The following is a 13915-nucleotide window of genomic DNA, read 5'->3' on the forward strand; positions in this document are numbered from 1 at the left end:
TTCCTCAGTCTCTTCTGCTGCTTCTTTTCTTCCTGCTCAGCTCCACCCTCCCTTGGGTGGGGCAGGGAACCTCCCCCTTTCCTGGGGACCACCCTGTTACAAGAGGGTGGGGGATGGAGTCAGAAGATAGTCATATATGGCGGAGATGGAGGGGAAAGAGCAGGGGCCAGCACGGAGAAGACCATTGATTTCACTTTTCTCAACTCTTCCCCCACCCCCCAACCCCCTGCAGCCTTTCTGACGGGGCAAAGCCTTATTTTTTTTTTTTAATCCCTCCCCACCCCCACTACAGGGCATAGTACCTGGAAGGTATCAAGAAAAAGGAGGATGGGCAAGGGTGTGGGGTAATGAGGGGATGGACAGGGAACAGGATGGGGATAGCCATAGGAGACCAAAGAACTCTGCTGCTTATCTGCTGTGACAAAGTCCCCAGTGTTACTCAGAGCCAAGGATGCTTTTGGAATGGGGAAGTCCCAGGCCCAGAGTAGCAGGAAGGAAGCCAAACTCATCTTAAACTTCCCGTTTGCCCAGCAGGTGCTGGGTGGGGTGACTTTGAAAGGCAGAAGAAAGAGTAAGATAGGATGGCTGTAAGCCAGAGAGCAGGCAGGCACAGCTCTTCCCTGCAAGATAAATCAAGTTCTAGAAGCATAGGCTTGGAAGATCCCAAGCAAAATAACCTCCACCCCCCATCCCACCCCTACCACAGCAATTTCCAGAACCTCACCACACACAACCTGCTGGAATCCTGGGGTGGGCAGCTTCCAGAGTGGTCTATGAAAATCCATGGAAGGAGACTAAACAAAGAGGGTCACTCTGGGCCTAAAGCAGCCCAGACCCACAGAAATCCTAGACTCTCAAAACACTAGCACGGATGTAAAATGATGATACTTTAATACAAAAATTTTTTTCAATCTACTTTGAGAACCTCTCAGTCTTTGCTCTTTAAACTAAAATTTGGAAACCTTAATTGTTCTTTATATTAATTTGAGAGACTACCAAGTTATATTCAAATCATTTCTTCAACAAAATATTTATTGAGTACCTACTGTGTGCCAGCACTGGGGATACTGCAGTGAATCAAATGTTCAGTGAAGGGGCTTCCCTGGTGACCTAGGGGCTAAGCCTCAGTGCTATCATCCATCACACTCCGGTCTGAGTTCGATCCCTAGCCAGGGAGCTAATCCACAGGTCTGGCACAGCAGACCTCCCCTGTCTCCCCTGCTGCTCCCCCAGCAGTTTATTTCAGTAGATTCACCTGCTCTGCTCCCCACTCTGTCTCTGGTGAGTCCTCTCACCCCCACACCTCTGGCCTACACCCCAGCTCTTCTACTCAAAATAAACGAAATCTTAAAAAAAAAAAAAAAAAAAGCTCAGTGAAAATGCAAAGCAAACTGAGTAACTGCTTGGCTGGTAACCCTCAAGTGCTTCCCTTCGCACTAGAAATAAAATGCATTCTCTTGGGATGCTCTTGGAGGATCTTCTTGGAGGATCCCTCTGACCTCGCTCACTTGTCTCCTGCATTCAGCCTTTCATGCAACAAATATTTTATTGAACACCTACTGGATGCTCTAGAAGCTGGAGAGACTGCAGTGACCCAAGCAGACATCGCAACCTGACCTTGCAACTGTCTTCATCCTCCACAAACACATTCCCTCCGCAGATCTCTGCTGTACCTGAAAAGACCTTTAGGGCCTCCCCTGTGGCGCAGCAGTTGAGCGCTGGGCTGTGAGGCTGCCCAGCCGGTTCGTTCCCCCACTGCCAGCGAGGGTCCCACCAAAAAAAAAAAAAAAGACCTTTATTTACAGGTGACCTTTTTTTTTACAGGTGAATGAGCTCAGGGGGGGGCAGGGCCCTTCTGTTACTGAGTTGCATCGCTGGGTCTAGAACAAGGTCTTGTTTCTAGTTAGACCTCAATCACAAACACGAGCTGACATCTATTTAATATATGCACCTGGCCCAGATTTAACTTGTAAGAACAAACACTCCTTAGCAACCTATCCTGAAAAACATGCCCATTTTACAAGAGGTAACAGGTCCAGAAAGACCTAGGCTGTGAGTTCAAGAAGTCTGCTTTGCAGTATCATGCTCCTTCCTAAGCACCGCTCTATACAGTTCAGCCTCCAAGTGAGTGAATGAAAGACTCAGTCCTTCAGGCTGGACTGAATTCAGCGCCTCGTTAGCGGTGTTACCTAACACCAATCGATTTACCTCTCTGAACCTCAAATTCTTTATCCTTAAAGGTCAAGTGTCTTCTAGTTCACGTGAAGATGAAAGATTGGCTCCTAGATATCACCTCCTTAGCACACGTGAGCACACCCCATTGCATCGAAAGTTGGGGGGCGAGGGGGGACGGCGGGGTCGGTCAGGCGCTGGGTGTGGCCTTAGTAGGAGGCCAAAGTCTCTCTGGACTTCCAGGTTCCTCCCCTTTGTCCCCGCCCTACCTGGGCCCCAAGGCGCTGCCTCCGACACCCCCACCCCCCTGAACACCGGGCCCAACGAGGTAACCAGAGAGACACCGTTACAGCGTGTGTCCCCGAAATAGCCGCGGCGGTGTGGTGGAAAGAAATGCGGCGGCGGGGAGAAAACCCCGCCTGGAGCTAGCGGCCCCGCCCCCGCCGCCAGATTTCGTTGGGAGGGAGGCGCCGGCGCCCGCCCCGCACTCGCCAGCCGCGGGAGCCGCGAGCAGCCGCGGGCAGCGGGAGGAGCGGCGACCTGCGGAGATGGAGACGCTCGGCACCTGGGCGCTGCTGCTGCTGCTCCTGGCGCTGGCGCTGCTGCTCCGGACGCGCACCCAAGGGCACCTGCCTCCGGGACCCGCGCCGCTGCCGCTGCTGGGCAACCTCCTGCAGCTTCGCCCCGGGACGCTGTACCAGGGGCTCTTGCGGGTGAGGGGAGCCCCCAGCCGCGAGACCCCAGGGGCCGAGAGGGAGGGGTTCTCCAGGGAAAGACACAGGAGTGTCAGGACGGAGAAGCTAGGGTACCCTAGGGAGGTGGCAGGAGCTGGGGACCTAGGCCACGGGGCTAGGGGTGACCCGGAGTGGGGTAGGAGAGGGGTCCGGGCTGCGGAGAGAGAGGAGGACCTGGGCTAGCAGGGACAGAGTCAGCTGCCACAGACTCCCTGGAGAGGGTGTATGGGCAAGGAAGCAGAATCCAGAGTGGCAGAGGTCCCCAAGCTTAGGGACCCACAAAATCCTGGGCAGTGGAGGCGTCGGGCCCAGAGCTGAAAGCCTTCCAGTTGAAGGAGTCCAGGGTGATGGTGGTGGGTGGGCTTTTCCCCCAGAGAGGTTGCTGCACCTGCAGGTGAGGTATCCTGAACTGAGGGGAGAGAGAAGAGGAGGGACCGGTGGGGAAGTGGAAGCTGTTGAGGCAGATACCAGAAATCTGTCAGCAGAGAAGGGGGGTGGGGGGTGGGGCAGATAGGTGGAGCCCAGGCAGGAGGGAGCTGGCAGTTCCTGGGACCAGGAAGAGAAGGAGAGCAAGAATGAAAGCTGAGAGAGGCCGGTGTGGGCCTCTGCCAGGTGTGGGCCTTGGAAATCACTCCCCATTCTAAAGGAGCCTAGAAATTTCAGGGCCTGGCAAAGCAGTTGGGGCTCTCAGGGAGAGATGGGGCAGGTCTGGCAGCCCCTCCAGGAGGTGAGGGGTTAGCAGTGATTGAAAGGGTGGCTAGATATTAGAGTGAGGGCCCGAGAGGTGCCGAATTATGGGAGACCCAGCATGCAGCCGCCATTTGTCAGCTTGAGGGCATCAGAATGGGTTTCTTGTTGTCCCGGGTTCAGTAGTCAGGATGCTGCCCCCAGGGAAGGGGGTGGGGACTAGGGAGTGTAGAGGGGAGGGGGTTTTAGGAAAGGGAGCCAGGAACCTTGTGACTAGAGGAAGGGCTTGATTGAGGGAAGGGCTGAGGGCAAGGGGTTCTCACCAAGGGAGCAAGTGCCTCCCCCAGTGCCAGACCCTAACAAGGGACTGGAGGCCCAACAGTGTACCCCACAGCATGCCCCTTCTTCCTCCCTGCCCCCAGCTGAGCCAGAAGTATGGATCTGTGTTCACCGTTTATCTGGGGCCCCGGCGCCGAGTGGTGGTCCTGGTGGGACACAAGGCAGTGCAAGAGGCCTTGGGCGGCCAGGCCAAGGAGTTCAGCGGGCGGGGGATATTGGCAACGCTGGACGGCACCTTTGATGGCCATGGTGAGTCGTGAAGGGAGCAAGGAGGCTGGAGCTCCCCTCAGAGCTGTGACCTTCCTGCACAGCCCCGCCCTGTCCTGCACAGCCAGTCTAGTTAGTTACCAGTTGTGTTGTTATCATGGCTGCAGGCAGAGCCCCTAGGCAAGCACAGACCAGGGTGGAGTTATTCTTGCTGAGACTAAAATCAGGCCCTGGGGGATCTAGGCAACCAACTGCTAAATGATCCTGTTCCCCCAGAGCCCCTAGGCCGGTGAGCAGCAACCTGTACTTGTGACAAGGACAGTTCAGAGAGGTCAGGGTCAGGGTGGGGACAGCACCTGACCTAGCCTGCTGGGGTCGAACAAGGTTGAAGTGTCAGAGTTGAGACTCAGCTTGAGTGGGAAGGGTTTCCAGGCAAAGAGACCAGCATGGACAAAGTGTGGCGGTGAGGGGGGAGCATTCATTCATTCCACTGGCATATTGTCTTCCGTGAAAACCTCAGATGACCCAGATCGGTGTGTGGCCTGTCTCCCCGGGCCAGAGAGGACTTGTAATAAGACAATGGAAGAAGAGAGTAGATTTCAAAATGAGCGGTGACACTATTGAGAGCAGGACATAGGGTCTGTACTGGAAAGAGAAGGAAAGAAGAATGGGAGGAGTCAGGAAGCCTGCTCAGAGGAGGCGACCTGTGAGCTGATACCGAAGGATGAGAAGGAGGAGTGGAATTCATTTGGTGAGGATGGAGACTGGGTGACCCAGACAGAGGGAGTGTTAGGGGGAAAGAATGTCCTGAGCTAATCCCATACATATTGGGGCTGCCCTATAACAGGAGCAGTGGGGCAAAGGCTGTGAAGTGGGCTCTGACTCCATTGAGGAAGTGAGAGACGTTGGCGCGAGGGTGGTGGCATGAGTAATAAGCCTGGAGAAGTCGGCGAGCCTGGTCACGCAGGGCCTGCGTCACACTGAAGGGTTTGGGCTTTGGATTTTGCTGGGAGTATTTGATTCCAAGCATGGAAGGGATATAGTCAGAGTAAGAAAGACTTTCTGTTCACTCTGTGGGGGCCCAAGGAGACTAGGATGGGACATGGCTGAGGCCATGGAGAAGAGAGGGGTGGTGGGCCTCCCTGGTGGTGCAGGGGGTTAAGCACGGCACTATGAAACAATCCGCAGTCTCTGCAGCCTATCTCGCCCGCTGCTCCCCTCAACAGTGTATTTCAGTCAGTCTGCCTGTTCCCCACTCTGTCTCTGGTGAATCCTCTCACCGCGCCCCCATGTCTGGCCTGTATTCCAGCTCTTGTATGCATAAATAAATAAATAAATATTTAAAAGATAAAAAAAGAACAGAGGGGTGGTGGCTAGGAGAGGCCCTGTCAGTGGGCAGGGAGTCGTGGGCTGGGACAGGAAGGAAGAGGGATGCTAAGGCCACTTTGGGGCACAGTGGATGGGAGGGATGGGCAGAAGATATCCAGCAGGAGGCCACTGCAGGTCTGCACTCTATGGGTGGGAGTGCGAGTTCAGAGAAGGGGAAGGTCTGTGAGGACAGACCTCTTGGATAAAGTAATAAAATGGGCAGTTCTATTGTCCTCCCTCCCCGTTCAACCTCCAAATGACATGGGGCATGGGATTCAATATTGCTCTGTAAGTGTTGGGGTGGATGGATGAGTGGATATTGATGCGTAGATGGAAGAATGGATGATGGATGATTGACGGACAAATGGGTGATGATAGATGAATGGATATTGGTAGGTCGATAGAAGACTGGATGATGATTGGAAGGATTGATCATGGTGGATGGAAGGATGGAGGTTGGATGGAAGGAATCTTCAGTCACCTTGGTTATCCACAAACAAGAGGAACCTAGATAATTCCAGTTACCAAGTTTTCAGGAGAACGTAATATTCTGAACCCAGGTCAGAGGATAGAAGAACCAGTTATCAATTTATCATGCCCCTACTGAGCCCTTATCCTTGACATAGGCTGGTATGGTCTCAGGCAGAGCCTGCAGAGTCCCCGCTGGGGGACCCTCCCTGGAGGACAGGAGTAGTCCTGGGGTTGGGGAAAGAGCTCTTCCCTCCTTGAGTCTAGCCTCCTGTGCAGGGGTTTTCTTCTCCAATGGGGAGCGATGGAGGCAACAGAGAAGATTCACCCTACTCGCTCTGCGGGACCTGGGCATGGGGAAGAGAGAAGGCGAGGAAATGATCCAGGCAGAGGTCCGGTGTCTGCTGGAGGCATTCCGGGGGACAAAAGGTCAGCATGGCGGATTCAGCTGAATGTGGGGAGGACCCGGAACTGTCACATGTCGCATCACTCTGCCTCTCTTTCTTGCCATTTCTGTTTTTCTCTCCTATGTCTGTCTCTTTCTCTGTCGCACTCTCTGTCCTTGTCTGTCTCCTGTCTGTTTTATCCTGTCCATCGCTTTCCCTGACTCTCATCTCTCTCTCAGTCCGTCTCTCTGCCTGTCCCTTTCTGGTTGAGTCTGGCCCATACTTCATCACTGTGGGTCCACCCTGCCTGCAAGTCAGCCTCCCTCACCACCTCCTCCTGAACCCTCCCCCCAGGACAGCCATTTGACCCGTCCCTGCTGCTGGCCCAGGCCACCTCCAACATGGTCTGCTCCCTCATCTTCGGCCTCCGCTTCCCCTACAAGGATAAGGAGTTCCAGGCCATGGTTCAGGCAGCTGGCGGAGTCCTGCTGGGGATCAGTTCCCGGTGGGGTCAGGTAAGTGGATGGGGGGCCCCTCTCCAGCCACCTTCCCCAAAGTTTCCATCCGGCCCCTCTCTTCCAGGAAACACCCTCAGAGCCCTCCTTCCAGCCAGGCCTCCTGAGAACAGCTGCTCTTCTCCCCCTGCAGGCCTATGAGATGTTCTCCCAGCTCCTGCAGCACCTGCCCAGCCTGCACGCAGACTTCCTTGGCCACGTGGGCACCCTGGCTGCCTTTGCTGTCCAGCAGGTAGAGAGGCACCGGAAAAACCTAGATACCTCAGGCCCCGCCCGTGACCTTGTGGATGCCTTCCTGCTGAAGATGACACAGGTGGGGAAGGTTTGGGGGGCCTCCTTCCATCTCTCCTTTTTCCTCCCTCTATCCAGCCCTCTTGTTCAAACCCCAGGCCCCATGACCCGCAACCCCCACCACCATCACATCACCCACACACACACAGGATATGCTTTATGAATCCCATCATTTAATTACAGAACCTTTCAATGTCACCTTATGCAATAAAGTCCACATTATTACATGTATAAGAACAGTGTATAATTATGAAAACGTTAAAGTTAAGGCAACTGCTGTGTCAATAACGACCTGGGAATTATGGGAGATACTCAGGGTCACATCCTTTGAATAAGTGCAGCCACCTCTTCATGGAGAGACAATTTTTCCCTTAACCCAGTGACTCCATTTCTTTTCTCTTCCATTCTTTTTTTTTTTTTTTTTTTTTAAAGATTTTTTTTTTTTAATAGAGGCATGTTTTTTTATTTATTTATTATTTATTTTATTTGTTTGTTCTGTTCATACATGCACTGGGTACAGTCAGAAGCGCGGGAGGGTGAGAGAATTCACCAGAGCCAGAGCGGGGAGCAGAGCAGGCAGAAGGACCGAAGTACACTGCTGAGGGGAGCAGCGGGTGGCAGGAGAGGTCTGCGCACCATGTGGGATCCTCCTCCGGTGGCCTGGGAGCAGCCGGGGATCGAACCGGTGCCGCAGAGGCCGCGGGCAGCTTCGCAACCCAGCGCTCAACCGCTGCGCCACCGGGGAGGCCCTCTCTTCCATTCTTTAAATTAAATTTTTTTTCTTTAATTGTAAAATATCCAAATGTAAAATCTGCCATCTTGACCATTTTTAAATGTGAGGTCAGTAGTGTTCATTATATTCTCACTGTGCAATGAATCTCCAGAATTCTTTTTATCTTGCAAAACTAAATTCTTATATCCATTACCAACTCACCATCCTCTCCTCCCCCACCTCTGGCCACCACCGTTGTGCTTTCTGTCTCCCTGAATTTGTCTACATACCTCACAGAAGTGGAATCATAGAGTATTTGTTATTTTGTGACTGGCCTATTTCACTCCAAGGTCGTCCCTGCTACGGCACATGGCAGGATTCCTCTCTTTTTATTTTTTCTAAAGATTTATTTTTATTTACTTATGCATACAAAACTGGGGTGTGGGCCAGAGGAGTGGGGTGTGAGAGGATTCACCAAAGTCAGAGCTGGGAACAGAACAGGCGCATCAACTGAAATACACGGCTGAGGGGAGCAGTGGGCATGACAGGAGAGGTCTGCTGCACCATGTGGGTCAGCTTCCTTGCCGGGGATTGAACTCAGACCATAGCGTGATAGCACTTGAGACTTAACCCGTAGACCACCGGGAGGCTCCCAAGAATTGCCTCTCTTTTTAAGGTGAATATTCCACTACATGGATACTCTAGTCCACATTTGCTTATCTGTCCGTGAATCAACACATGGGCACTTCTGTCCTCGAGTTACTGTGAATAACGCTACTATGAATGGCATCTTCTAAATCCAGCTTTCAGTTCCCTGGGGAATATACCCAAATGGCTGGATCCTATGGGAATTGTGTTGTCAAGTTCTGAGGAACTACCAGGCCATGTTCCATGGCAGCTGCACCATTTTCCACTCCCATCCATGGTGACTAGAGTTCTCATTTCTCCACACCTTCTCCAACACTTGTTATTATTATTATTATTTTAAATAGTGGCCATTCTCTTTCATGTCTGCAAATATTTCAACAAAGAACTAACATTAAGAGCCCACTTCCCAACTTTCCCAAATGTGTGTTTAAACTGCCTGACACACTTTGGCTCGCCTGTCCTGGACCTGTGTTCTGAGCGCCTCTCCCTATTTTCTTCCAGGAGAAACAAGACGCCAACACAGAATTCACTGACAAGAACTTGCTGATGAATGTCATCTATCTGCTGTTTGCCGGGACCATGACGGTCAGCGCCACGACCCGCTACACACTCCTGCTCCTGATGAAATACCCTCAGGTCCAAGGTACGAGTGTTTTCCACCCATCAGGCCCTGGGGGCAGAAGTAAGGGCTTAAGTGGACAGCGTTAGCTTGAGGCTGAGGTAAGAATGAGCCCAGCGTCTGGCAATGTGAGGCATGGTGAGAAACAAGGCAGGAGAAACCTCTAAACCAGGATGGTGGCACGTGGTGTACCCATTTCTCAGCAGCAGGGAGCTATGGGAGGATATTGGGCAGGGAAGGGCAGGGTCAAATTTGCATTTCAGAAGAATCCTTTGGGCTGCTGTGAAGAGGCAGATTGGAGCTTTAAGAACTGAAGGGAGGACCGGGAGGAACCTGGGGGGACAGGACTGACCTGGGCCAGGCTGTGTGGGCAGAAAATAAGAATGATGATGGGAGGGAGGGAGGGTATGGACACAGACCCAAGGCTCCAGCCAGGGCGTGGGGGGACATGAGGCCACCCTGAGATGGAGACAGAAGAATGAGCAGCTGGTTCCCATGGAGACACTGAAGCCAGTTTGGGTGTGAGGGCCCTGGGGTCACCTGGGGAGATGTATCCAAGGGGTCATGACACACCCAGGCCGGACTAGAGACTCAAAGCACATCGGGTCATTAGAACACAAGCAGGAACTTGGTGAGGGAGGTGGTGTGGGTGTGGGTGTACCCTAGGAACTTTAGCTTTAGGGGTCAGGCGACTGTCTTAAATGCTATCAGCCTAGGGCTTCCCCGGTGGCGCAGCGGTTGAGTGCTGGGTTGCGAAGCTGCCCGTGGCCTCTGCCACGCCGGTTCGATCCCCGGCTGCTCCCCGGCCACCGGAGGAGGGTCCCACATGGCGAGCAGACCTCTCCTGCCGCCCGCTGCTCCCCTCAGCAGTGTACTTCGGTCCTTCTGCCTGCTCTGCTCCCCGCTCTGGCTCTGGTGAATTCTCTCACCCTCCCGCGCTTCTGACTGTACATGTATAAACAAACAAACAAACAAACAAATAAATAAATAAAACATGTCTCTATAAAAAAAAAATTAAAAAAAAATGCTATCAGCCTATAGGGTGGGCTGGCCTGAAGGATGGAACTAAAGCCCAGGTGGCCTTAGTGAGGGGGATGTCAGCTGGGACTGTGGCTCTCTGGGCCTCAGTTTCCCCATCTGGGAAATGAGGACAGGTGGATTGCTATGGGCATTTGGAGAAGCTTGATGTAGTGCTCAGATCATAGGCTCCCCGCCCAGGCCTCACCCCAAACCACAGTTGCCCAAGAAGGTGGGACTTCCGAGGGGAGGATCACCTCACCTCTCACCTCCAAACCTCCTTTTCTTGGCACAGAACGCGTGCGGGAGGAGCTGACCCGGGAGCTGGGTGCTGGGCAGGTGCCGAGCCTGGCAGACCGAGCCCACCTCCCGTACACGGATGCGGTTCTGCACGAGGCCCAGCGGCTGCTGGCACTGGTGCCCATGGGCATACCCCGCGCCCTCACCAAGACCACCTGCTTCCGAGGATACACCCTGCCCAAGGTGGGTACAAGGGCGGCTCAGCCCAGCAGTGGTCTCTGCCTCAGGCCCACGACTGGTGCTTATCTGAGTTTTCCTGGACATGGGTCTCTCTCTTTCTCTGTATCTTATGCCTCTCTCTCCTCTCCCCCAGACAGCTCCCTCTCTGTGTGTCTTTGTGCCTAGCCCCGCCCCACCCCGCCCCTCCATCTCTCAGGCTCTCTGTTTCTTTTCGTATGCATTTCTCTTGCCCTTTGATTCTATCTCTGGGCCTTAGTTTCCCCATCTATCCAGTGAATATTCAGATTCTACCTCCTTCCAAGGGGATTGGGACAGTCAGAGGAAGGGACAGACAGATAGGGAAGCAATATGAGAACAGAGGGCTCCCTCTGTCTCCTGTCTCTGTCTGTCTGTCTGTCTGTCTCTCTCTCTCTCACACACACACTCCTCTCTCTCTCTCTCTCTCTTCCTACCACATTCATTTGAGAGGATCTCAGAGCCAGCACCACCAGGGGGCGATGTCTCCCTGGAAACCCAAGGCGTCTTGAATGGTTAACGGACTTGCCAAGGTCACACAGCCTACAAGTGATAGAGGCAGGTTTTGAACCCAGGACCTATCTCATTTTCTCGTCTTTACTGCAGTAACACAATTCTGTCTTTCTCTGGAGCACATCTCATCTTCCAGCTCAGAGCTCCGTTAGCCACAGCCCTATAGAAGGAAGTCCCTCTCCCCTCCTCATGCACCCCGCTTCCTCCCTCACTGCATCTCCCTCCTCTTCCACCGCACAGTCCTGCACAGTCCTGGGAACGTGGCAGCTCTGATCCTACTGAGGGGGCTGCCACTGTCCCAGAATCTGAACGTGGGGGACTTCATGGACCCTCCTTACCCACCCACCCTTGGCTTTACCTCCAAGAAGACCGTAAGAAAAGGAGCCCTCAGGGCCTCCCCGGTGGCGCAGCGGTTGAGCGCTGGGTTGCGAAGCTGCCTGCGGCCTCTGCGGCGCCGGTTCGATCCCCGGCTGCTCCCCGGCCACCGGAGGAGGATCCCACATGGTGCGCAGACCTCTCCTGCCGCCCGCTGCTCCCCTCAGCAGTGTACTTCAGTCCCTCTGCCTGCTCTGCTCCCCACTCTGGCTCTGGTGAATTCTCTCACCCTCCCGCGCTTCTGACTGTACCCAGTGCATGTATAAACAAAACAAACAAATATAATAAATAAATAAATAAAAACATGCCTCTAAAAAAAAAAAAAAAAAAAAAAAAAGAAAAGGAGCCCTCAGAGCCACAGCTGAATCACAGCATCCCCACAAGTCGAAAAACAAAATTTAAAAGTAACAAGCCCTGCCATGTCCCAATGTCACCGTAGACAGGTTGCTTGAGTTTTCTTGCCCTCAATGTTCCTACCTTGAAATGGATCATAGTAGAATCAGCTTCCTAAGAGCATGCGCGCATGTGTGTGTGTAGCACAGGCACCTGTTACTCTGAGACTCTATCTATAAAATGCTTGATAATGTGCCTGGGCCATAATGAGCGCTTAGGACACATCCACGCCTCGGTGAACATGTCGTGAACTGGCGTCCCCAACCCTCCAGATTCCTGTGCTCTGCACAGAGGCCTGGGTGGTGGGAAAGAGAGTGGTTTTGATTTCCCCTCAGGGCACTGAGGTCTTCCCCCTCCTGGGCTCTGTCCTGCATGACCCCGAGGTCTTCGAGAGGCCAGAAGAGTTTAATCCAGACCGCTTCCTGGACGCGAATGGCCGCTTCAAGAAGGAGGAGGCCTTCCTGCCCTTCTCCTTAGGTATCTGCTGGGCCCCGATCCCACCCAACCTTCCAGGCTGCTGTGCTGCCTGGGGCTCACTGCTGGCTTCTCCCCCATCCTAAATGGTTCCTCATGGGTTCAGATGTGAAGGAGGCTTGTTCAGCTCCTCTCTCTTCCCTTCAGGAAAGCGCGTGTGCCCCGGGGAGGGCCTGGCGCGGGCAGAACTCTTCCTCCTGGTCACCACCATCCTGCAGACTTTCTTCCTGGACAGCCCAAGCCCGCTGGGGACCCTGAGCCTCCAGCCAGCTGTCAGTGGCCTTTTCAACATCCCCCCAACCTTCCAGCTGCAAGTCCGGCCCCGCTGACTTCCACCCCATCTCACCTGCCCACCATGTGAACCCGACACGGGAGCTTAGAGAGTCAGTGGCCTCCACAGTGGGCATGGACGTGGCTGTGGCTCTGGGGCCACAGGCCAACTCTGTAGGCAGCCAGCCACATTCTCACACATCTGGCTATTTTCTAGAATCAGTCACATCACTACTCAGCCTACACATCCACAGGGCCATGCTCAACAACCCGTGCAGCTGTCAAGATGAAATTGGACACTCCTACCCAACCACGCGTGCCACTAGGCCACACAAGCTTTCTCAGACATAAATTTAGTCTATGTGCAACCACAGTCCCATGCCCAGAAAACCTACCAGCCCATACACAAAACAACTACCCCTGATTTGCAGCCCCAAACAGCCACCACGTGTCATTTTCACTTATCAAAGCTGCCATGGTCTCTGGAATCCTGGTGCAGACACCATGCCCCTCCTGGGTCATATCATCCCACAGAGCTTGGTCCTGGCCTTTGCCTACCCAGCTTTTGAATATCTTCCCACTGAGACAACCCAGGAGGCAGAGCCCTGGCTCCTCTGCACCCTCACCCCTGACAGACACCCTTCTACCAAGCACCCTGATCCCTAAATTCTCCCCATATATGAACAAACCCCTGGTGCGAAATTGGACACACAGGTCTGAGAACGAAGTGTACTTGTATGCCCTAAAACCCCTAGACCATGTTCAGAGTCCCCCCCCCCTATTTTGCCCCCCACACACACACACACAGTCCCTATTCTGTCAGAGTCGCCACTAGACTCAGTGGAAGGAGCTAGACACCAAGCAGGGGCTACGTTCCAACTCCTGTGTCAGGGATCAGGCCAAGTCTGACATCTTTTTGACTTGAAGGTCCTTATTTTGCAATAAAAGGTTGTTTCTGGTCCTGGCTTTGGCCCAAGGCTGGGCCGAGTGTGTGCCTGTTGACAGTGTCTGTCAGTGTGAGTGAGGGGTGGGGTTGGGGGAGTCCACCCCTCCCTCGAGGCCAGGCGGGAACTGAAAAACATGGCCCCCGCCCACCCCTGCTGCTGACATCAGTTCCAGATGTGGAGTGGGGGAGGGCCTCGTCCTGGGCCTCACTTCCGGCCAGGCCACCTAGGGTGGGAGGTGGGCTGGATAAGGTGAGGAACAGGACTGCTGGCCTGGGTGGGGAGGGA

At 53.8% G+C, this 13915-nt stretch overlaps 1 protein-coding gene across 1 annotated transcript; it reads left to right on the forward strand.

The window, feature by feature from the left end:
• Positions 1–2623: 2623 nt before the first annotated feature.
• On the forward strand, positions 2624–12742 carry CYP2S1 (cytochrome P450 family 2 subfamily S member 1; the record flags this gene model as incomplete). Its single annotated transcript, XM_084257120.1, has 9 exons — positions 2624–2885; positions 4016–4181; positions 6255–6404; positions 6716–6876; positions 7010–7189; positions 9029–9170; positions 10459–10646; positions 12275–12416; positions 12561–12742. The coding sequence occupies exons 1-9, from the start codon at positions 2721–2723 to the stop codon at positions 12740–12742; spliced, it is 1476 nt and encodes a 491-aa protein (XP_084113246.1). The 5' UTR covers positions 2624–2720.
• Positions 12743–13915: the final 1173 nt, after the last annotated feature.

This window comes from Talpa europaea (genome assembly GCF_964194135.1).
Source record: "Talpa europaea genome assembly, chromosome: 16".
Classification (NCBI taxonomy): Eukaryota; Metazoa; Chordata; class Mammalia; order Eulipotyphla; family Talpidae; genus Talpa; species Talpa europaea.